The 25,923-nt window shown below is 48.2% G+C and overlaps 1 protein-coding gene across 2 annotated transcripts in view; it reads right to left on the reverse strand.

Moving 5' to 3' along the window:
* LOC140426623 (ADAMTS-like protein 2) overlaps positions 1-25,923 on the reverse strand; it is a 271,271-nt gene that overhangs the window by 160,163 nt on the left and 85,185 nt on the right. For both annotated transcript variants that reach the window (XM_072511624.1, XM_072511625.1), the window contains 2 exons: positions 22,069-22,246; positions 18,658-19,108 (listed from right to left, as the gene is read on the reverse strand). In XM_072511624.1, coding sequence (XP_072367725.1) covers positions 18,658-19,108; positions 22,069-22,246 — 629 coding nt within the window. The remainder of the gene's footprint in view (positions 1-18,657; positions 19,109-22,068; positions 22,247-25,923) is intronic.

The following is a 25,923-nucleotide window of genomic DNA, read 5'->3' on the forward strand; positions in this document are numbered from 1 at the left end:
CTATGCCGTCTCCACTGCCCCCAAATCTTCAATGTAGCCACCACCACCGGGCTTGTGGTGTATTTCTTCGGTGAGAACGGCAACGGCGCCGTCACCATAGCTTGTAGGCTAGTCCCCCTGCAGGACGCCCTCTCCAATCTCTTCCACGCCGCTCCCTCCTCTTTTCCCATCCACTTACACACCATTGAAATATTGGCGGCCCAGTAGTACTCACTTAGGCTCGGTAGTGCCAGCACCCCCCTGTCCCTACTACGATGCAAAAATCCCCTCCTCACTCTCGGGGTCTTCCCGGCCCACACAAAACTCATAATACTCTTCTCGATTCTTTTGAAAAAAGCCTTCGTGACCACCACCGGGAGGCACTGAAACACAAAAAGGAATCTCGGGAGGACCACCATTTTAACCGCCTGCACCCTCCCTGCCAGTGACAGGGACACCATGTCCCATCTCTTAAAGTCCTCCTCCATCTGTTCCACCAACCGCGTTAAATTAAGCCTATGTAATGTCCCCCAATTCTTGGCTATCTGGATCCCCAAGTACTGAAAGTCCCTTGTTACCTTCCTCAACTGTAAATCCTCTATTTCTCTGCTCTGCTCCCGTGGATGCACCACAAACAACTCACTTTTCCCCATGTTCAATTTATACCCTGAAAAATCCCCAAACTCCCCAAGTATCCGCATTATCTCTGGCATCCCCTCCGCCGGGTCCGCCACATATAGCAACAAATCATCCGCATACAGAGATACCCGGTGTTCTTCTCCTCCCCTGAGTACTCCTCTCCACTTCTTGGAACCCCTCAATGCTATGGCCAGGGGCTCAATCGCCAGTGCAAACAATAACGGGGACAGAGGACATCCCTGCCTCGTCCCTCTATGGAGCCGAAAATAATCAGACCCCCGTCCATTCGTGACCACGCTCGCCATCGGGGCCCTATACAGCAACTGTACCCATCTGAAATACCCATCTCCAAAGCCAAATCTCCTCAGCACCTCCCACAAATAATCCCACTCCACTCTATCAAATGCTTTCTCGGCATCCATCGCCACCACTATCTCCGCTTCCCCCTCTGGTGGGGGCATCATCATTACCCCTAGCAGCCTCCGTATATTTGTATTCAGCTGTCTCCCCTTCACAAACCCAGTTTGGTCCTCATGAACCACCCCCAGGACACAATCCTCTATCCTCGTTGCCATTACCTTGGCCAGAATCTTAGCGTCCACATTCAGGAGGGAAATAGGCCTATAGGACCCGCATTGCAGCGGGTCTTTTTCCTTCTTTAGGAGAAGCGATATCATTGCCTCTGACATAGTTGGGGGCAGCTGCCCCCTTTCCCTCGCCTCATTAAAGGTTCTCATCAGTAGCGGGGCCAGCAAGTCCATATATTTCCTATAGAATTCAACTGGGAATCCGTCTGGTCCCGGGGCCTTCCCCGCCTGCATGCTCCCAATCCCTTTCACTACTTCCTCCATCTCAATCTGTGCTCCCAGTCCCGCCCTCTCCTGCTCCTCCACCTTAGGAAATTCCAGCTGATCCAGAAAGCACATCATTCTCTCCTTCCCATCCGGGGGCTGAGCTTCATATAATCTTTCATAAAATGCCTTGAACACTCCATTCACTCTCTCCGCTCCCCGCTCCATCTCTCCCTCCTCATCTCTCACCCCCCCTATCTCCCTCGCTGCTCCCCTTTTCCTCAGTTGGTAGGCCAGCAACCTGCTCGCCTTCTCCCCATATTCGTACTGTACACCCTGTGCCTTCCTCCATTGTGCCTCTGCATTACCCGTAGTCAACAAGTCAAATTCTACATGTACCCTTTGCCTTTCCCTGTACAGTCCCTCCTCCGGTGCCTCCGCATATTGTCTGTCCACCCTCAGAAGTTCTTTCAACAACCGCTCCCTTTCCCTACCCTCCTGCTTTCCTTTATGTGCCCTGATAGATATCAGCTCCCCTCTAACCACTGCCTTCAGCGCCTCCCAGACCACTCCCACCTGAACCTCCCCATTATCATTGAGTTCCAAGTACCTTTCAATACACCCCCTCACCTTTAAACACACCTCCTCATCTGCCAATAATCCCATGTCCATTCTCCAGGGTGGACGCTGTTCTTTTTCCTCCCCTATCTCCAGGTCCACCCAATGTGGAGCGTGATCCGAAATAGCTATAGCCATGTACTCCGTCCCCGTCACCTTCGGGATCAGTGCCCTTCCCAAAACAAAAAAGTCTATCCGTGAATAAACTTTGTGGACATAGGAGAAAAACGAAAACTCCTTACTCCTAGGTCTACTAAATCTCCAGGGATCTACTCCTCCCATCTGCTCCATAAAGTCCTTAAGCACCCGAGCTGCAGCCGGCCTCCTTCCGGTCCTGGACCTCGATCTGTCCAGCCCTGGGTCCAGCACCGTATTAAAATCTCCACCCATTACCAACTTCCCCACCTCTAGGTCTGGGATACGTCCTAACATACGCCTCATAAAGTTGGCATCATCCCAGTTCGGGGCATATACGTTCACTAAGACCACCGCCTCCCCTTGCAATTTGCCACTCACCATCACGTATCTGCCCCCACTATCCGCCACTATGGTCTTTGCCTCAAACATTACCCGCTTCCCCACTAGTATAGCCACCCCCCTGTTTTTTGCGTCTAGCCCCGAATGAAACACCTGCTCCACCCATCCTTTGCGTAGTCTGACCTGGTCTATCAGTTTCAAATGCGTCTCCTGCAGCATAACCACATCTGCCTTAAGTTTCTTTAGGTGTGCGAGTACCCGTGCCCTCTTTATCGGCCTGTTCAGCCCTCTCACATTCCACGTGATCAGCCGGGTTGGGGGGCTCTTTACCCCCACCCCTGTCGACTAGCCATCTCCTTTTTCAATCCAGCTCCTCACCCGGTTCCCACGTAGCCGTATCTCCCCTCAACGGCGCCCGACCACCCCGACCACCCCACCCCATACCAGCTCCCCCTTCTCCCCAGCAGCAGCAACCCAGTTAACCCCCCCCCCACCCCCCTCCACCCCCGCTAGATCCCTCACTAGCGTAATTGCACCCCCCATGTTGCTCCCAGAAGTCAGCAAACTCTGGCCGACCTCGGCTTCCCCCCGTGACCTCGGCTCCCACTGTGCGAGGCCCCCTCCTTCCTGCTTCCCTGTTCCCGCCATGATTACCATAGCGCGGGAACAAAGCCCGCGCTTCCCATTTGGCCCCGCCCCCAATGGCCGGCGCCCCCAGCTCCTCATCCTCCCTCCCCCCCTCCCCCACGACATGGGGAAGAGAGAAAAGTTACAGGGTCGCAGGATTAACAACTTGGGAAATCATCTCTTCCCCCTTTTCCCCCTCTTCACCCCACATATTCGCCCCACCACTTTGTCCCAAACGTTCTTTTTCTAGCCCGCTTATTCCAGCTTCTCCTCGACAATAAATGTCCACGCCTCTTCTGCCGTTTCGAAGTAGTGGTGTTTCCCTTGATGTGTGACCCACAGTCTTGCCGGCTGCAGCATTCCAAATTTAACCTTCCTTTTGTGCAGCACCGCCTTGGCCCGATTAAAGCTTGCCCTCCTTCTCGCCATCTCCGTACTCCAATCTTGATATACGCGGATCACCGCGTTCTCCCACCTACTGCTCCGAGTTTTCTTTGCCCATCTGAGGACCATCTCTCTGTCCTTATATCGGAGAAATCTCACCACTATGGCTCGAGGAATTTCTCCAGCCCTCGGTCTTCGCGCCATAACTCGATAGGCTCCCTCCACCTCCAACGGGCCCGTCGGGGCCTCCGATCCCATTAACGAGTGCAGCATCGTGCTCACATATGCCCCGACGTCCGCCCCTTCTGCACCTTCGGGAAGACCAAGAATCCTTAAATTCTTCCTCCTCGTATTATTCTCCAGCACCCCCAGCCTTTCCACACACCTTGTGTTGTGCCTCGTGCATCTCTGTCTTCACCACCAGGCCCTGTATGTCGTCCTCATTCTCAGCAGCCTTTGCCTTCACGACCCGAAGCTCCTGCTCCTGGGTCTTTTGTTCCTCCTTTAGCCCTTCAATCGCCTGTAATATCGGGGCCAACAGCTCCTTTTTCATCTCCTTTTTAAGTTCTTCCACGCAACGCCGCAGGAACTCTTGTTGGTCAGGGCCCCATATTAAACTGCCTCCTTCCGACGCCATCTTGCTTTGTGCTTGCCTTCCTGGCCGCTGCTCTAGAGGATCCACCGCAATCCGGCCACTTTCCCCTCCTTTTTCCATCCGTGTCCAGGGGGATTCCCTTCTGGTTTACCGCACAGTGTTTTTAGCCGTTAAAATTGCCGTTGGGGCTCCTATTAAGAGCCCAAAAGTCCTTTCCACCGGGAGCTGCCGAAACGTGCGACTTAGCTGGTCATCGCCGCACCCGGAACCTCGATTATCCTCATTACTGAGTGAACTAGTGTCAATCAGTTTGATGTAACAACTTGAGGCCCAAATGGGAGCACAGTACTCAGCTATCGAAAAGACCAGAGCTGCAGCAGGAGGCGACTTTTGGACGTCAGCTTGTGCCAGCGAGCTTGCAGGTGATGTTGACTCTTGTCTTAATCTTCCCAGCAGCCTTGCTGAGGTGGTGATAGTAGCTTAGGGAGCAGTAAGGGTCACTCCAAGATAGATGAGAATCGGGTCAATCCGCACTTTTTCCCCCCTCTCAAAAGGTGACATTTAGGTTGTTGCGTGCCTTGCGATTTTCATGGTGCAATGTCGAGATGGGGAATTCGGCTGGGTTTGGTTGCAATCAGCACTTGCAGAAATATTCAGCAATTTTTGACAGGTCAAAGTTTACAATGGTTTCCCTATCCTGGAAAGATTTTGCCTGAGTTGTCAAGGCAATATCGTCTGCATAAATAAATTTTCACGATAATGTGGCGGGCATGTTGCTTATGTAGATAGGAACTTCACCCAAAGGTCATGAATCTGTGAAATTCCGTGCCCAGTGAAGCAGTTGCTGACGTCATTCCCATGCATGAGCGGGGGAGGGGGTCTCTTCCGCCTCCGCCATAGTGAAGACCATGGCAAAGGTGGAAGAAAAAGAGTGCCATCACGGCACAGGCCCGCCCGTGGAATTCCGCTGGCAAGATTCTCCATTACACCGGCAACGCGCACATGCTGGGGATTCCCTGACAGCGTTGGGCTGCCCCATTGGCCAGCTGGCGGGATGTAGAATCCCGTTGCCAGCGGGGGCGCGCTGCACCAGACAACTGGAGCGAAATTCTCCATCCCGCCCCGCCACATTTCTGCCCCGACCCGCCGGCGGGATGCTCCGTTACACCGGCCGGTCAATGGGGTTTCCCATTGTGGGGCAGCCCCACGCCGTCGGGAAACCCCCGGGCGCCGGCAAAACGGAGACTCCCGCCGGCGGAGAATGACGCCCCTGGTGTGGCAGGGCAGAGAATCCTGTCCAGCACTTTTGAGAGTAAAGCACTCTTAGATTTTGTGCTCAGAGTACCGCGAGCAGTTTTAGGCCTTTTATTCTAGAAAGTTAAAATAGCCACAGACGGCATACAATGAGGGTGATGCCAGCTTTAGAAACCAGACAGGCACAATAAAATTGATTTCCTTGTCTCAGGGCTTGTTTGGGTTAAAAATACTGGCTGTACCCTTAATGGAACTGACTTCACAGCAGTTTAATTAATTCTGGAGCTGCCCCAAGATACTGGAACATTTCTAGTGGAGCAGAAAATGTTAAGAGAAGATTGAATTGAGGTTTATATTATGATTATAAAGAACGTTGACAGAGTTAATGGTTAAAGCTACCTCCTGGTTGAGGAATCAGGACCAGTGGACTGGTCCATATTTAAGAACTTAGCGACCAACTTAAATGAGTATGCCACCACCGTCACAGACTTCATCAGCAAATGTGTGGACGACTGCGTGCCAAAGGAAGCAGTCCGTACATTCCCCAACCGGAAACCATGGCTCAATCGCGAGATTGACTCCCTATTGAAGGACAGGTCTGAGGCGTTCAAGTCAGGCGACCCTGACCTATACAAGAAATCCAGGTACGACCTCCGCAAAGCCATCCGAGGTGCCAAGAGAGAATATCAGACCAAGCTAGAGTCACAGACTAGGATTACAGACTCTCAGCAGTTGTGGCAAGGCCTAAACAACATAATGGGCTACAAAGCGAAGCCGAGCAGTATCTCCAGCAGCAGTGCACCCCTCCCCGATGAACTCAATGCATTCTATGCTTGGTTCGATCAGGAAACCAACGATCCGCTGTAGAGTGCCCCAGCAGCCCATAACTCACCCATACCCATCATCACAGCTTCTGAAGTCAGATCGGCCTTCCTGAAAGTGAGCCCTCGGAGGACGATGGGTCTGGACGGGATCCCTGGTCGTGCACTCAGAGCCTGCGCGGACCTGCTGGCAGATGTGTTCGCGGACACCTGGCCCTATTCCGCTCCGAGGTCCCCACCTGCTTCAAGAAGACCACCATCATACTGGTGCCAAAGAAGAACCAGGCAACGTGCCTCAATGACTACCATCCGGTGGCCCTGACTTCAGTCGTAATGAAGTGCTTCGAGAGATTAGTCATGAAGTGCATCAAGTCCATACTCCCAGAATGCCTTGATGGGAGGCACGGTAGCACAGTGGTTAGCACAGTTGCTTCACAGCTCCAGGGTCTCAGGTTCGATTCCCAGTTTGTGTCACTGTCTGTGTGCGGAGTCTGCATGTTCTCCCCGTGTCTGCGTGGGTTTCCTCCGGTGCTCCGGTTTCTTCCCACAGTCCAAAGATGTGCAGGTTAGGTGGATTAGCCATGGTAAAATTGCCCTTAGGTTAGGTGAGATTACTAGGTTACGGGCATAGGGTGGAAGTGTGGCCTTAAGTGGGGTGCTCTTTTCAAGAGCCGGTGCAGACACGATGGGCCGAGTGGCCTCCTTCTGCACCGTAAATTCGATGATTCTATGACAATTCTATGATCCACTGCAATTCGCATACCGCCGCAACCGGCCCACAGCTGGTGCCATCTCCCTGGCCCTACGCTCATCCCTAGAGCATCTTGACAACAAGGACTCCCACATTAGACTCCTATTTATCGACTACAGCTCCGCCTTCAACACCATAATCCCAGCCAAGCTCATATTAAAGCTCCAAAACCTAGGACTTGGCTCCCCACTCTGCAACTGGATCCTCGATTATCTGACCAACAGACCACAATCAGTAAGAATGAACAACAACACCTCCTCCACAATAGTCCTCAATACTGGGGCCCGCAAGGCTGCGTACTTAGCCCCCTCATATACTCCCTGTATACGCACGACTGCGTGGCAAAATTTGGTTCCAACTCCATCTACAAGTTTGCTCACGACGCGACCATAGTGGGCCGGATTGCGAATAACGACGAGTCAGAATACAGGAGGGAGATAGAGAACCCACTGAAGTGGTGCAGTGAAAGCAATCTATCCCTCAATGCCAGGATAACTAAAGGGCGGATCATTGACTTCAGGAAGCAAAGTACTGTACACATCCCTGTCAGCATCAATGGGGCCGAGGTGGAGATGGTTAGCAGCTTCAAATTCCGAGGAGTACACATCACCAAAAGTCTGTCCTGTTCCACCCACATTGACGCTACAAGAAAGCACAACAGCGCCTATACTTCCTCAGAAAACTAAGGAAATTCGGCATGTCCACATTAACTTTTACCAACTTTTACAGATGCACTACAGAAAGCATCCCAGCCGGCTGCATCACCAGCTGGTATGGCAACTGCTCGGCCCAGGACTGCAAGAAGCTTCAGAGAGTCGTGAACACCGCCCAGTCCATCACACAAACCCACCTCCCATCCATTGACTCCGTCTACACCTCCTGCTGCCTGGGGAAAGCGGGCAGCATATTCAAAGACCCCTCCCACCCGGCTTACTCACTCTTCCAACTTCTTCCATCGGGCAGGAAATACAAAATTCTGAGAACATGCACGAACAGACTCAAAAACAGTTTCTTCCCCACTGTTACCAGACTCCTAAACAACCCTCTTATGGACTGACCTGATTTATACTACACCCCTGTATGCTTCACCCGATGCTGGTGTCTATGTAGTTACATTGTGTACATTGTCTTGCCCTATTATGTATTTTCTTTTCTTTTCATGTACTTAATGATATGTTTAGCTGCTCGCAGGAAAATACTTTTCACTGTACCCCAGTACAGGTGACAATAAACAAATCCAATCCAATCAGTGCTGCCAAGTTAGCAATTTAAAATTCCAATCAAAAAAGTTAGGAAAAAGGTGAAGAGAATGTTGGAGTTTGGAATACTTTGCAGCAAGGAATGCAAAATTGTATAAGTGTTTGAAACAGAGAAAGATGTCCTGGACAACGGGCAGAGGATAGAGCTAGTACTAGAGTGGGATTAATGACAAACAAGAGGAAAAAGACGATGCAGTTGCATTGCTGGTTAAAGCGGAAATTAACGCAATAATGAGGAGGGATATTAACTCCGAAGATGTGGAATTTGTATGGGTAAAGCTGAGAAACACTAAGTGGCAAAAAACTTTAGTGAGGGTTGTGTATAGACCTCTAAACTGTACATAGAACATAGAACATAGAAAATACAGCACAGAACAGGCCCTTCGGCCCACGATGTTGTGCCGAACCTTTGTCCTAGATTAATCATAGATTATCATTGAATTTACAGTGCAGAAGGAGGCCATTCGGCCCTTTGAGTCTGCACCGGCTCTTGGAAAGAGCACCATACCCAAACTCAACACCTCCACCCAACACCAAGAGCAATTTGGACATTAAGGGCAATTTATCATTGGCCAATTCACCTAACCCACACATCTTTGGACTGTGGGAGGAAACCGGAGCACCCGGAGGAAACCCACGCAGACACGGGGAGGACGTGCAGACTCCGCACAGACAATGACCCAAGCCGGAATCGAACCTGGGACCATGGAGCTGTGAAGCAATTGCGCTATCCACAATGCTACCGTGCTGCCCTTAAGAACAAATAAATCTACACTATATCATTTTACCGTAATCCATGTACCTATCCAATAGCTGCTTGAAGGTTCCTAATGTTTCCGACTCAACTACTTCCACAGGCAGTGCATTCCATGCCCCCACTACTCTCTGGGTAAAGAACCTACCTCTGATATCCCTCCTATATCTTCCACCTTTCACCTTAAATTAATGTCCCCTTGTAATGGTGTGTTCCACCCGGGGAAAAAGTTTCTGACTGTCTACTCTATCTATTCCCCTGATCATCTTATAAACCTCTATCAAGTCGCCCCTCATCCTTCTCCGCTCTAATGAGAAAAGGCCTAGCACCCTCAACCTTTCCTCGTAAGACCTACTCTCCATTACAGGCAACATCCTGGTAAATCTTCTTTGCACCTTTTCCAGAGCTTCCACATCCTTCCTAAAATGAGGCGACCAGAACTGTACACAGTACTCCAAATGTGGCCTTACCAAAGTTTTGTACAGCTGCATCATCACCTCACGGCTCTTAAATTCAATCCCTCTGTTAATGAACGCGAGCACACCATAGGCCTTCTTCACAGCTCTATCCACTTGAGTGGCAACTTTCAAAGATGTATGAACATAGACCCCAAGATCTCTCTGCTCCTCCACATTGCCAAGAACTCTACCGTTAACCCTATATTCCGCATTCATATTTGTCCTTCCAAAATGGACAACCTCACACTTTTCAGGGTTAAACTCCATCTGCCACTTCTCAGCCCAGCTCTGCATCCTATCTATGTCTCTTTGCAGCCGACAACAGCCCTCCTTCCTATCCACAACTCCACCAATCTTCGTATCGTCTGCAAATTTACTGACCCACCCTTCAACTCCCTCATCCAAGTCATTAATGAAAATCACAAACAGCAGAGGACCCAGAACTGATCCCTGCGGTACGCCACTGGTAACTGGGATCCAGGCTGAATATTTGCCATCCACCACCACTCTCTGACTTCTATCGGTTAGCCAGTTCGTTATCCAACTGGCCAAATTTCCCACTATCCCATGCCTCCTTACTTTCTGCATAAGCCTACCATGGGGAACTTTATCAAATGCCTTACTAAAATCCATGTACACTACATCCACTGCTTTACCTTTATCCACATGCTTGGTCACCTCCTCAAAGAATTCAATAAGATTTGTAAGGCAAGACCTACCCCTCACAAATCCGTGCTGACTATCCCTAATCAAGCAGTGTCTTTCCAGATGCTCAGAAATCCTATCCTTCAGTACCCTTTCCATTACTTTGCCTACCACCGAAGTAAGACTAACTGGCCTGTAATTCCCAGGGTTATCCCTAGTTCCTTTTTTGAACAGGGGCACGACATTCGCCACTCTCCAATCCCCTGGTACCACCCCTGTTGACAGTGAGGACGAAAAGATCATTGCCAACGGCTCTGCAATTTCATCTCTTGCTTCCCATAGAATCCTTGGATATATCCCGTCAGGCCCGGGGGACTTGTCTATCCTCAAGTTTTTCAAAATGCCCAACACATCTTCCTTCCTGACAAGTATTTCCTCGAGCTTACCAATCTGTTTCACACTGTCCTCTCCAACAATATCGCCCCTCTCATTTGTAAATACATAAGAAAAATACTCATTCAAGACCTCTCCTATCTCCTCAGACTCAATACACAATCTCCCGCTACTGTCCTTGATCGGACCTACCCTCACTCTAGTCATTCTCATATTTCTCACATATGTGTAAAAGGCCTTGGGGTTTTCCTTGATCATACCCGCCAAAGATTGTTCATGCCCTCTCTTAGCTCTCCTAATCCCTTTCTTCAGTTCCCTCCTGGCTATCTTGTATCCCTCCAATGCCCTGTCTGAACCTTGTTTCCTCAGCCTTACATAAGTCACCTTTTTCCTTTTAACAAGACATTCAACCTCTCTTGTCAACCATGGTTCCCTCACTCGACCATCTCTTCCCTGCCTGACAGGGACATACATATCAAGGACACGTAGCACCTGTTCCTTGAACAAGTTCCACATTTCACTTGTGTCCTTCCCTGCCAGCCTATGTTCCCAACTTATGCACTTCAATTCTTGTCTGACAACATCGTATTTACCCTTCCCCCAATTGTAAACCTTGCCCTGTTGCACGTACCTATCCCTCTCCATTACTAAAGTGAAAGTCACAGAATTGTGGTCACTATCTCCAAAATGCTCCCCCACTAACAAATCTATCACTTGCCCTGGTTCATTACCAAGTACTAAATCCAATATTGCCCCTCCTCTGGTCGGACAATCTACATACTGTGTTAGAAAAGCTTCCTGGACACACTGCACAAACACCACCCCATCCAAACTATTTGATCTAAAGAGTTTCCACTCAATATTTGGGAAGTTAAAGTCGCCCATGACTACTACCCTATGACTTCTGCACCTTTCCAAAATCTGTTTCCCAATCTGTTCCTCCACATCTCTGTTACTATTGGGGGGCCTATAGAAAACTCCTAACAAGGTGACTGCTCCTTTCCTATTTCTGACTTCAACCCATACTACCTCAATAGGGTGATACTCCTCGAACTGCCTTTCTGCAGCTGTTATACTATCTCTAATTAATAATGCCACCCCCCCCCCACCTCTTTTACCACCCTCCCTAATCTTATTGAAACATCTATAACCAGGGACCTCCAACAACCATTTCTGCCCCTCTTCTATCCAAGTTTCCGTGATGGCCACCACATCGTAGTCCCAAGTACCGATCCATGCCTTAAGTTCACCCACCTTATTCCTGATGCTTCTTGCGTTGAAGTATACACACTTCAACCCATCTCCGTGCCTGCAAATACTCTCCTTTGTCAGTGTTCCCTTCCCCACTGCCTCATTACATGCTTTGGCGTCCTGAATATCGGCTACCTTAGTTGCTGGACTACAAATCCGGTTCCCATTCCCCTGCCAAATTAGTTTAAACCTTCCCGAAGAGTACTAGCAAACCTCCCTCCCAGGATATTGGTGCCCCTCTGGTTCAGATGCAACCCGTCCTGCTTGTACAGGTCCCACCTTCCCCAGAATGCGCTCCAATTATCCAAATACCTGAAGCCCTCCCTCCTACACCATTCCTGCAGCCACGTGTTCAACTGCACTCTCTCCCTATTCCTAGCCTCGCTATCACGTGGCACCGGCAACAAACCAGAGATGACAACTCTGTCTGTCCTGGCTTTCAACTTCCAGCCTAACTCCCTAAACTTGTTTATTACCTCCACACCCCTTTTCCTACCTATGTCGTTGGTACCAATGTGCACAGTGTTGATGTTGGGAATGGCAATAAACAGGAAATTAGAAAAAGGTGTTTGGGACATGTTATGGGCCAGGGTTTAGAGAACTCCATTAGATCATGGAGATCACCTGACCCACGACTTTTGCTAGATTGTGGTATGGGGAGCACACGGCCCACACTACATGTGTGGTGCAGCAGAAATCTAAAAGTAATTTTTTCAAGCAAAACGATGTTTATTCTATGAACTCAGTTAACCTTTTTAAAACATACAATGAACATCTTGACAACCATCAATTCAAATACACCCCCAAAGAATACAACACACTAAGTAATCCTTAAACTTTCCTTTTCACATCCATAAGACAAAAACCCTTTTTACAGAAGCACATCAGGTTTAAATTTTCTACTGAGAGCAGTTATCACTCTGAATTCACCAAATGATCTAGTGATAGACTTTAGATGGCAGAGAGATCAAAATTACACCTTCTTTGGATAGCTGCAGCTCCAACACTAAAACGAAACTAACAAACACAGACACACCCAAGCTTTTCCTCAAAGCCAAACTAAAAACCAGAGCCAGAACTCAGCTCCACCCACACTCTGACATCACTGCAGCCACTTGAGCAGACAAACATTTCTTAAAGTGAGATTCCCATGACATTGTGGGGGCGGAAGTCAGGCCGGACCAAATGTGGCGATCTTTGGGGGTATCGGAAGTGCCGGAGCTGCTGGAAAGGAAAGGGGTCGCTGGCATTGCCTTCGCCTCTCTAATTGCCCGGCAAAGGATCTTGCTAAATTGGAGGTCAGATACGCCACTGGGGGTGGCGGCCTGGCTGGAAGACTGGTTGGAAAAGATTAAATTTGAGTTGAGGTGGTCGGCGGAGGGCTTTGAGACCCCGTGGGGGTTGTTCATGACAATGTTTGAGGAATTGTTTGTCACGAGGGCTGGGGAGGAGGGGGGAGAGGGAGGGGAGGGGGGTAAAAAGTGAAATATTGTACAAACAGTGGACTGTGACTTTGTGGAGTGTGTTTTTGTATATATTGCTGGGTTTTTTTAACGCATGTTTGGAATAAAATACATTTTTTTAAAAGGAAATTGGAGACACATGCGATAATGGGTGGCACAGCGGTGAGAACTGCTGCCTCACAGAGTCATGGACCCAGGCTCAATTACGGCCTTGGGTGTCTGTCTGTGTGGAGTTTACACTTTCTCCCCGAGTCTGCGTGGGTTTCCTCCGGGTGATCCGGTTTCCTCCCACAGTCCAAAGATGTGCAGGTTAGGTGGGTTGGTCATGCTAAATTGCCTCTCGGTGTCCAAAAGGTTAAATCGGGTTATTGGATTGCAGGGATAGGGTGAGGGCGTGGACCTAGGTAGGGTGCTCTTTCAGAGGGTCGGTGCAGACTCGATGGGCCAAATGGCTTCTTTCTGCACTGTAGGGATTCTATGGTTCTAAGGAACATCTGTAATTATGGGTGACTTTAATCTGCCTATAGATTGGGAAAATCAGTAACAAATTAATAACAATATCATAGAGGAGGAATTGCTGCAGCATATACGGGATGGTTTTCTAGGGCAATACATTGAGATACCAAGTAGAGAATAGGCCATCCTAGACTGGGTATTGTATAATGAGAAAGGAATAACTGGCAATCTAGTTCTACAAAATCCCTTGGGGCTGAGGAACAATAATATGATAGAATTATTCATCAAGGTTGAGAGTGACATAGTTGATTCTGAGACTAGCGTCCTGAATCTTAATAAAGGAAACTACAATGCTATGAGGCATGAGTTGGCTATGATGGATTAGGAAACGTTACTTAAAGGGATAACAGTAGATAGGCAATGGCAAACATTCAAGGAAGGCATGGATGAACTGCAACAATTGTTTATTCCTGTCTGGCACAAAAGTAAAAAAGGAGGGGGGAGAGGGAGGGGAGGGGAGGGACCAAATCATGGCTTACAAGGGAAATTAGTGATCGTATTAAATCCAAGGAAAAGGCATTGAATTGGCCAGGGTAAACAACAGGGGCGAAATTCTCCGGTATCGGCGCGATGTCCGCCAACTGGCGCCCAAAACGGCGCAAACCAGTCGGGCATCGCGCCGCCCCAAAGGGGGCCGAGCCCCAACCTTGAGGGGCTAGGCCTGCGCCGGACGAATTTCCGCCCCGCCAGCTGGCGGAAAAGGCCTTTGGTGCCCCGCCAGCTGGCACGGAAATGACATCTCCGGGCGGCGCATGCGCCGGAGCGTTAGCAGCCGCTGACGGCATTCCCGCGCATGCGCAGTGGAGGAAGTCTCTTCCGCCTCCGCCATGGTGGAGACCGTGGCGAAGGCGGAAGGAAAAGAGTGCCCCCACGGCACAGGCCCGCCCGCGGATCGGTGGGCCCCGATCGCGGGCCAAGCCACCGTGGGGGCACCCCCCCGGGGCCAGATCGCCCCGCGCCCCCCCCCCCCCCAGGACCCCGGAGCCCACCCGCGCCGCCTTGTCCCGCCGGTAAGGTAGGTGGCTTAATCTACGCCGGCGGGACAGGCATTTTAGCGGCGGGACTTCGGCCCATCCGGGCCGGAGAATCGCGGGGCGAGGGCCCGCCAACCGGGCGGCGCGATTCCCGCCCCCGCTGAATATCCGGTGCCGGAGAATTCGGCAACCGGCGGGGGCGGGATTCACACCAGCCCCCGGCGATTCTCCGACCCGGCGGGGGGTCGGAGAGTCTCACCCCTCATTTGAGGATTGGGAGCAGTTTAGAATTCAATAAAAAGAAGGACCAAGGGATTGATTAAGAAGCGGAAAATAGAGTACGAGAGTAAGCTTGCAGAGAACATAAAAACTGACTGTAAAGGTTTCTATGGGTACGTGAAGAGAAAAAGATCGGTGAAGACAAATGTAGGTCCTTTACAGTCAGAAACAGGGGAATTTATAATGGGGAACAAAGAAGTGGTTGACCAACTAAATACATATTTTGGTTCTCTCTTCACAAGGGAGGACACGAACAACATACCAGAAATGTTGGAAAACAGAGGAGTGAAAGGGAGGAACTGAAGGAAATCAGTATTAATGGAGAAATGGTTTGGGGGAAATTGATGGGATTGAAGGCCAATAAATCCTCAGGTCCACCACCATCCCAGAGTACTAAAAGAGGTGGCCCGGAAAGTAGTGGATGCATTGGTCGTCACCTTCCATGATTCTATAGACTCTGGAATAGTTCATACAGATTAGAGGGTCGCTAATGTAACTCCGTTATTTAAAAAGGAAGGTAAAGAGAAAACAGGAATTATAGACCAGTCCACCTAACGTCAGTAGTGGGGAAAATTTGGTGGCAAGGTGGCGCTGTGGTTAGTACTGCTGCCTACTGTCAGCTGCCTAGGCGCTGAGGACCCTGTTCGATCCCAGCCCTGGGTCACTGTACATGTGGAGTTCTCCCTGTGTCTGCGTGGGTTTCACCCCCACAACCCAAAGATGGGCAGGTTAGGTGTATTGGCTACGCTAAATTGCCCCTTAATTGGAAAAAAATAATTGGATACTCTAAATTTATTTTTAAGAAGTAGTGGGGAAAATTCTAGAGTCCATTTATAGCAGAGCACTTGGGAATCGGACAGCGTCAGCATGGATTTACAAAAGGGAAATCAGGGCAGCATGGTAGCCCAGTGGTTAGCACAGTTGTTTCACAGCGCCAGTGTCCCAGGTTCGACTCGCGGCTTGGGTCACTGTCTGTGCGGAGTCTGCACGTTCTCCCCGTGTCTGCTTGGGTTTCCTCCGGGTGCTCCGGTTTCCTCCCACAGTCCAAAGATGTGCAGGTTAGGTGGATTGGTCATGCTAAATTGCCCTTTAGTATCCAAAAAGGTTGGGTGGGGTTGAGGGGTTGCGGGGATAGGGTGGAGGGTGCTCTTTCCAAGGGCCGGTGCAGACTCAATGGGCTAAATGGCCTCCTTCTGCACTGTAAATTCTATGATTAAATGTATTTATATGCTTGACAAATCTACTAGAATTCTTTGAGAATGCAACTCGTAGGGTTGATGAAGAGGATCCAGTGGATGTGGTTTATTAGGACTTTTAGAAGACTTTCGCCGAAGTTCCATGTGAGAGACTAATGTGTTAAATTAGGGCGTACGGAGATGAATGGAAAATTGATTGGCAGTCAGGAAACAAAGAGTAGGAATAAATGGGCCTTTTTCTGAATAAAGACAGTTACTAGTGGGGTACCACAGGGATCGGTGATAGGACCCCAGCTGTTCACAACATATATTAATGATTTAGATGAGGGAACTAAATGTAATATCTCCAAATTTGCAGATGACATGAAGCTGGGTGGGAGGGTGAGCTGTGAGAAGGATGCAGAGATGCTTCAGTGTGATTTGGACAAGTTGAGTGAGTAGGCAAATGAATGATACTGTATAATGTTGATAAATGCAAGGTTATCCACTTTGGAAGCAAAAACAGGAAGGCAGATTATTATCTGAATGGCTATAAATTAAGAGAGGAGAATGTGCAATGAGACCTGGGTGTCCTCGTGCAGCAGGCAGTGAAGAAGGCAAATGCTACAAAAACAGAAAATATTGGACAATCTCAGCAGGTCTGACAGCATCTGTGAAGCGAGGAAGGAGCTAACGTTTCGAGTCTGGATGACTCTTTGTCAAAGCTGAAGACAAATGGTGTGTTGGCATTCATTGCGAGAGGATTTGAGTACAGGAGCAGGATGTCTTGGTGCAATTAAACCGGGCCTTTGTGACATCACACCTGGAATATTGTGTGCAATTTTGGCCTCCTTATTTGAGGAAGAATGTTCTTGCTGCAGAGGGCTTGCAGAGAAGGTTTACCAGACTGAATTCTGGACTGGTGGGACTGACATGTGAGGCGAGATTGAGTTGATTCGGACTGTATTCGCTGTAGTTCTGAAGAATGAAGGGAGATCTCAGAGAAACTTATAAAATTCTAACAGGCCGAGACAGGGTAGATACAGGATGGTCCCGATAATGGGGGTGTTCAGAACCAGGGGCCATAGTCTAAGGATACAGGGTAAACCTTTTAGGACTGAGATGAGGAGAAATGTCTTCACCCAGAGTGCTGAGCCTGTGAAATTCTCTATCACGAGAAGCAGTTGAGGTCAAAACATGTGTTTTCGCGAAGGAGTTAGATATAGCTTTTGGGACTAAAGGGGTCAAAGGGTATTGGATGAAAGCAAGAACAGGTTACTGAGTTGGATGATCAGCCATGATCATATTGAATGGCGGAGCAGCCTCAAAGGGCCGAATGGCCTACTCCTATGTACTATGGCCTCTTCCAGCATTGTAAACTTCTTTATTTCTATTCAAAATCTGCTTTTTATTTCCTTTGTAAGCAAAGAACATTTTGTTTTATATGTTTCTTTAAGAGGAGACACTTGGTGTATGCTGCCAACATTCAGACAGTTTCTCATTGCTCAGAGTTTTGCATGCTCAGTTCAGCTGGAAATTACTAAGGGTTTTTGTGATCATCAAGCTGAAGGATATTAATGCTTAGAAGTGGAACACTTTCCCCATTTCAGGCACTCACTGTCAGTACTGAGCACTTTCCCCATTTCAGGCACTCACTGTCAGTACTGAGCACTCGAAGCCACAAGTAGAGCACAGTCAAGAAGAGGCTAAAACTCCCACAAACAGCCCCATCATTCCATCTCTATTTCTGGTGGCCACTTCATGCAAAATTAAGGGATTACATCCAGGAGAAAATGGGTTGTGACTACCTCAAACTCCCTTCAAGGAGGATTTCTTCAACCATCAGACATGCGTCTGAGATGTGAGTTGTGAGCAGAACACAAATTCCCAAGGATAAAACAATAATTATACTAACCTGCCCTCTTCGCCATGAATGATTCTGTTCCCTGCATTTTATGTTCACTTTAAGATTTTCCTCAAAATACAGATAATTTCTAACAAATTCTGTTAAATGATATGGAAGCTACCCAGACACAATTCACACACTGACTTATAGTTAATGCCAATGGGTTATATCTGGGGAGCTACATCCACACTATGAGAATAGGGGACCAGTAAGTGAGACACAGATGTTGATTGATTGGTGCACAACATTCACAGAATGTGTGTGAAACATCCCAACTTCATTCCAGAGGACAGTTGTCATATTTTGATTTTGTTTTCACAAAAGTATCAGGAAGCATGAAGTAAGAAAAAGCAATTCAACTAACAATTACATACAAAACTACCCTCTGAAGGGACATTCCCTCCTTAATTGATCTGCTGATGGGAAGCTCTGCACAATTTCTCAAAGGCCATTAAAATAGGGTCAAGAATAATAATCTGCCCCCTCATGTGTACTGCTCTAAATTGGCCTGCTGCCTTCTTTGTTGTGAGAGGGAATTTGGATTGTAATCTCTGTATATCATTACAAAACATGGAAATTACTTCTAGGACTGTTACACAAGAGTGAATTGGAACACATTCAAGAAATAAAGTCAGAGTTAAACCTTACCTTTCAGCGTCTGGCGACTGAATAGACTCCGTCCTGTGGTTATTAACTAAGTTTAAGAGGTGGAATGAGGTGGAATTGGAAAGCGGGTATATTGAATCCGTTAACAGACTATAGCTAAATCTCTCCCCGCCTCCAGTGTTGATTCCAGGCTCCGAGTCCGTATGAAGCTGTTCAAGTACGCTGCCCTGATTTGGTTCTTCAAGTTGCTGGCTGTCGAGACCCATGTTTGAGTAACTGGTGAAGTTCTCAGTCCTGAGCTTGGCTGACATGTTGGCCTGCAGCTCTGTACACAGGATGGGAAGAGCTGCATTCAGAGAGCTGTTCCTACATAACATTCTCAGACTGCTCTGCTGGGAAGTGCTTCTGAAGTTATTGTGCAAACGGGGGTGGTGCAAAGTGCTTGTGGTGTTCCATGGTGTTGGACTCAGACTGATCACGTTGGACTGAAGGGCTGTGAAAGAAACATTGGATTAGAATTGTGTTTATTCAGAAGGTTACCCAAATCCTTCAACTCTTCCAAGGGTGAATCTGACATATGGAAAAAAGATAGGAGCAGAAGTAGGCCATTTCGTGCCTCAACCTAACACCATCATCTTAATACATTGAGGCTGATCTGTATCTTAACTCCATCTGCCAACAATGGTTCCATAACTCTGCTGTTCTGTGAATCAAATATTTGGAGCTTGGTGGGAGGATCAAATCACAGGGTTCTTACTCTGATTGTTCCTTCCCAATAGAAGGCATCTTTCTTCCACTTCCACAGAGAGGCATTGGAGATAACGAACTTCCAAACTACCAATCCACAACACCAAGTTTTGGTGAGATGGTGCCCTTGTGTTAATGTAATTGTACCAGAGATCCAGGATAATGCTCTGGGGTCACAGGTTCAAATCCTACAGTTGCAGCTGGCAAAATTTTAATTCAATGAATAAATCTGGAAATCAAAGCGAGTCTCGGTAATGGTGGCCATGAAATCATCATCGATTGTCATAAATACCCATCTGGTTCACTAATGTCCTTAAGGGCAGGAAATCTGTGGACATGCGACTCCAAAACCACAGTGATATAGTAGACCCTCTACAATGGCCTAGGAGGTGCAATTAGGGATAGGCAACAAATGTTAGCCTTGCCAGTGACACCCACATCCCATTAAAATAATTGTTTTAAATGGTCCATCCACAAGCAGTTCGTTCAGAGGGAGGAAATGGAGTTATACATACATGCAACCCCTACAATTGCACTATATGTGACAAGCTTCAGTGACTGGCAAATTCAATACATTTTAATCCCTCTTCTGAGGAGAACCATCTCTCAACCTTCCCAGACTGTACAACCTGGCCACATTATTAAACATTGCTCACACACAGAAGACAGCCACATAGCATGCACAGCTTGCCAACTCCAACTGCACCAGCCAATTGCATAGCCACCTCAACAGATACAACCCACTTGAACTGGAAACTTGCACTCGCCCCTAACCAGCCCCTGCCTGGCCTTGATTCTTTGCCTGCTCACATCCAGGCCCACTTCTGTTTTCCATTCTTCCCATCATCTGGCTGCTCCTATATTTTCCACCAGATGCCCAATTTTCTTTTAGCAATAACATATAAAACGCCTCTACTTTATAAAACAAAGCTTGACACCGAGCCACCAGGGGAGATGCTAAGCAGGTGACCAAAAGCTTGGGCAAGGATGTAGGTTTTAAGGAGTGCATGAAAGGACCAATGCTAGATATGGTGGAGCAGTGCTTGGGGCCTAGGTAACTGAAGACACTGCCATACTGGTGGAGAAATTAAAATCAGGGATGCACACTCGGCCAGAATTTACGCAGCAGATATCTCAGAGTATTATAGGTCAGGGGAAGATTGTAGAAACAGGGAGGGGTATGGTCATGGAGGGGTTTGAAAACAAGGATTAGAATTTTAAAACAAGACATTGCTTGACTGGGAGATAATGCAGGTCAACAAGCACAGGGGTAATAGGAGAATAGGTTTTGGATGACATCAAGTTTACAGAGGATAGAATATGGGAGGTCATGCAGCCAGGAGTGCATTGGAATAGTCAAATCTAGGAGGTGACAAAGGCATGAACGAGGGTTTCAGCTGCAGATGAGCTGAGACAGTGGTGAATTCAGGCAATATTCCAGAGGTGCAGCGGGTGGACACTAACATCTATTTGTAGTGTTCCAATTCGATTAAAAATAAATTTCCACTTATATGTCAGCCATGACTCAGTGATAAGACCCGCGCCTCTGAATCAGAAGGTTTAGAGATCAAATGAAAACAGAAAATGCTGGTAGAACTCAACAGATCTGGCCGCATCTGTGGAAAGAAAAACAGAGTTGATGTTTTGTTGTGAAGAAGTCGAATGGACTCTGTCGCGATCTCCACAAGGCAATGCTGGGGTAGAAGGAACTAAATCTCCGTTCTTTCATTGTCTCTTGGGTCAAAATCCTGTAACTCCCTCCCTAACGACACCGTGTGTGTACTTACACCACATGGACTGCTGCAGTTCAAGAAGGCAGCTCACTTTCTCAAGGACAAGCTGGCCTAGCCAGTGATGCCCATAACTTGTGAAAGAAAATTAAAAGTACTGGGGGGGGGGGTTGACAAGCCCTTCATTCCCGGGATCATTCTTCTGAACCTCCTCTGGACCCCCTCCAAGGCCAGCACATCCTTCATTAGATATGGGGCCCAAAACTGCTCACAATATTCAATCCATGAGTGGATTAGAATAGTGGACAGGAAACAATGGGAATGATAGAAGGTGATGGTTTCCCTTGGAAGGACAGCTGGTAGGTAACAGAATGTGGGAATGGGTGAAATTATGAGAAAGTAAAAATTTCAACAACAAGATCACTAGATCTTTTCTGGGTAAATGTACTCAGGAATACGGAGAAAAGACAGGTGATTGGAGTTGGGGTGCAGATTAACCATGATCTGGTTGAACAGGCTTGAGAAGCTGAATGCCCTCCTCCTAGTCTTAATGTTCAGAGCCCTACTACCCAATTCTCAGTGATAACACTCACGCCTCTGAATCAGAAGGTTAACATAAGAGGTTAATTCTAGAATTCAGGGAAACACAGGAAAGGTTTAGAGGAGCAAGTTTTTCACACACAATGATAAACAAATATCAAATTGCAGAAGTTTGCAGCCTGATTTTGAACCTTCGTTCCTGAACGTCTCGGTTCACATGGCTTCATGAGACTTGTAAAACGCAGAACTGTCAGGGAGATTATTTGAAGGACAGAGCTCCCAGTCCTATCATCTGATTTGTCAAGAGTGACATTCCCATCCCCCAACTCCAGGTCAGAGGTGAAGCTGGCACCATTGTTATAGCCTGACCCTGCAATCTCGTTATGGCTGCTGTAAACACTTTGGATGGCTGCATCATTAGGAAGCAATGTCTCACCAATAGGGCCTGGGTGGAGTTTGATTCGATGCCAGTTGGTGACACTGTCTTCATACTTCGTTTCAGGGACGCTGAAGTAGAACGGACTCTCAACAGGAGGCGCAGGCTTGAGCACGGGTGGCCGTGGGATCGTGTACTCATATGTTACGTGCGGCATCTTCCCATTGAGGTTGTAATACTGTTTTAGCAGAAAGGGAAGTAATCAGAACCACAGAGCAACAAAAGCACCTCAGTATATATTTTTCATTTTCTGTTTGAATATTATTCTTGATCTGAACCTAAGCAGAAGGGTTGCGATTGAATGATGCTGGGTCTTACCAAGTCTAGCAGAAGTTGGAGAGCTGAATAGGTAAATCAAGTGGTGGTTAGTTGATAGAAAGATTTAGAACATAGGTGGTAAGAGCAAGGATAGAAAGGTGGAGGGGAAAATGCTCCTCAATATTCAACGAACACCGCAACTATGAGCAAGGCTAGAAGATTGCACAATGAGTCTTGATTGAAGTGAAGTAAAGAGTATGAAGTAAAGAGTTGGGTGGGGTTACTGGGTTATGGGGATAGGGTGGAGGTGTTGACCTTGGGTGGGGTGCTCTTTCCAAGAGCCGGTGCAGACTCGATGGGCCGAATGGCCTCCTTCTGCACTGTAAATTCTATGATGAAGCTTGGAAGGAACAAATGAAGAAAAGTCAGAGTAAAAGTGACCATAGCGATACTGATAAATCAGAGAAGCATGCAAAAGGTTGAAGCAGACAATGTTAAGTGCTTGTCAAGCCGTTTCTCATTACCTATCCTGAGGTGTGAGAAAGGTGTTCAACAAATGGAAATGTTGTTTACTTTCTCCGCCTTTGTTGTTAAGAACATAAGGAGCACAAAAGTACTCCAGGTAGGCCTCACTAATACCCTATATAATTGTCGTAAGTTTTCTAATCTCTTATACTCTAGTCTCTTTGTGACTGCTTTTTGAAAACCCAAATACACTATATCCATTGGTTCCCCCATCAATAGGCCCACTAGTTGTATTGTCAAAAAAATTCTTAACAGAATGGTCAAACACAATTTCATAAATCCATTGGTCACTTTGCCACCATCACATCAAATCACCCATAGCGTGGGAAAATGATGCTGTTCTATAGGACATGAAATTATCTATAGCTATCAGCTGTGGCCCAGCGGTAGCATCCTTGCTTCTGGGTCAAAAGATTATAGGGTCAAGTTCCACTCTAGGGTCTTGAGCTCAAAGTTCAGTTTGACAGTCCAGTCCCGCACCAAGGGAGTGCTGCAAAGTACGAGATTCCACCTTTCAGATGAGATGTCAAACCATTGGACATAAAGGATACAATGGCACTATTTCGAAGAAGAGGAGTGGAGCTCTCCCCGATCTGTCTTGACCAATATTTATGCCTCAACCTATCTCACTATAATAGGTAATTTGGTCATTATCTACTTGGTGAAACCTTGGTGTAAAAAACTTGGTTACCATGTTGCCTACATTACAACAGTGACTGTACCTCAAACATATGTCATCGGCTGTGGAGACCCTATGGGATGTCCTGAAATCAAGAAAGTTCTTTCTATCTTTCTTCAGCCAGGAAGGGCCTGGGGAAACTAAGGGAGTGATTTAATCACCGCGTTGCGCCCGGCGCAGATCTGGGCACGCCAGTTCAATAGCGGGAAAGGTTAAAATCGAGATTTGTGCCGGACACATATCAGTATGCTATCTAACCGGCTCGCTCCCGATGGTGAGTTCTGGATCTCACCAAAATATGACGAACATATCATTCACCCCAATTACATTCATTTCCATCTCATTAGCAAGATTGAAGTCGAATGTAACACCTCCCAGGAATTAACCAGCTCCCCAGTGAGAAATCACATGGGCATCGTTTAGTGGTCCTTTTTAAAAATGTGAAGCAATGGCTGCTGAGAGGAACTGAGGAGGCGAGTTGCCATTTCCATTTTCCGGCATGCAGCTCCAGGGCACTGCTGCCCCAGTGCTCGGGGTGGTGGTGGTGGTGGTGGGGGGGGGGGGGTCAGGCTTGGTCGGGTGGCCTGAAGCCCTCCAGGTCAGGGGTCGCCCCTGGGCCTGAGCAAGGGTGGGGGGGCTGTTTCTCATAACACGGGCAACAACAGCTGCTGTCTGTCTGTCTGTCCTACCAAAAACCTCCAGGACAGAGCCTTGATCGTGGTTATATGCTGACCGTCACTTTAACTTCCTTTGACTGTGGGTAGCCTCAAGCTTCACATGTGAAGTTATTGCTAATAAGGAATAGCCTTGTTAGTTGTGAGAGCAGCTCTGTAGTGGTGCTGCAGGTTGTGCTTGCTGCTTGCTGCTGCTTGTAGCTGCAATGCCTGGATGCTGCTGCAACTGCTGTTTCCTTCTTTTTCTATAGCCTGTAGTAAGGAAAGGGAGGATGGTAAGAAGACCTGCTGCTTGGGCTGGAGAAGGGGAAGGGGAGCTTCTGGCGTGCTCTGGATTGGGTTGGTGCGATTTTCCACTGCTGGGGAATCTGCTGCAGAGAGCTGCAGGAGCGAGCAGGAGTGAGGCAGATTGACCCGAATGAACAACTTGAGAAAGGTGTTGAAGAAATGCTTTTGCAGATTGCAGGTGATTTTATTGTGAGTGTGGTGAGTGCTGCGAGTCAAATATGCTGGATGTCGAGGCTGTTTTACTGCACCTTGAATGCTAGTCGAACATGGGAAACCAAGCTTTGGTTCCGATGAACTTAGGCTGTATAAGAAGGCCTCTACAACGGAGGCTCATGGACAGAGACTAATACGTAAAATTAATTTTTTTCAAAATTTAGAGTACCTAATTTGTTTTCTCCAATAAAGGGACAATTTAGCATGGCCAATCCACCTACCCTGACATCTTTTAGGTTGTGGAGGCGAAACCCACGCAAACACGGGGAGAATGTGCAAACTCCACATGGACAGTGACCCAGAGCCGGGATCGAACCTGGGATCCTGGCGGCATGAGGCAGCAGTGCTAACCGCTGCACTACCGTGCTGCCCTGAGTAATACGTAAAATGACCGTACAGCATGGATCCTCCATTTTGTTGAGGGCCTGAGAGGGGTGTTTGGTTTTCTTTGTATAATGAACTGTTCTGGCTTTGTGTTTGTACCAATATTCTGTAATGGGAAGGTACTTGTGAGTGTATGGCACGGTGCCTTTTCCGTGTTGATTAGTGGTTAGTGTGATTTCTGGACTGTTAAGTAGTTGGTTTTCATCTGTTTGTATAAAGGTACTGTTGACCGTTTAATAAACAAAATATTCTCAAGTGGCTTCTTGTGAATTCACATGTTGGGCGGGATTTTCTGATCCTGAGGCTAAGTCTTGACGCCGTCGTAAACCCCGTCGCGTTTCTCGACGGTGAACAAAAGAGGCCCACAGCCCAAGAGGCCAGCCTGCCGATCGGTTGGCCCCAATCGCGGGCCAGGCCACAGCAGAGCCCCCCCCCACTCCCCACCCCCCCCCTACCAGGCCGGCCCCGGATCCATTCACGCCGAGGTCCCGCTGGGTAAGACCAGGCCGGCGGGCCTCGGGTTTTTTCGTACGGCTCCATCCTGGGCCGAGAATCGCTGGGCGGGACCGTGTAGAGCAGCCCCCAACTGGCGCCGCACCGACCGCGGCGACGCCAATGGCGCAAATTCTCCGCTCTCCGGAGGATCGCGTCCCGGCGTCGAAGCGGCGTGGCGGGATTCACGTGGCCCACCCGGGGATTCTCTGACCCGGCGCGGGCTTGGAGAATCCCGCCCCCTATATCTCAGACATTGATTATTGCATCGCATTTCAATCAAACGTGGAGGGGGGTGTAGGCCATGTAGGGGCGGGGGCGGTGTTCGGTGTAGGGTGGATA

Source organism: Scyliorhinus torazame, chromosome 7 (genome assembly GCF_047496885.1).
Source record: "Scyliorhinus torazame isolate Kashiwa2021f chromosome 7, sScyTor2.1, whole genome shotgun sequence".
In the NCBI taxonomy this organism is placed as follows: Eukaryota; Metazoa; Chordata; class Chondrichthyes; order Carcharhiniformes; family Scyliorhinidae; genus Scyliorhinus; species Scyliorhinus torazame.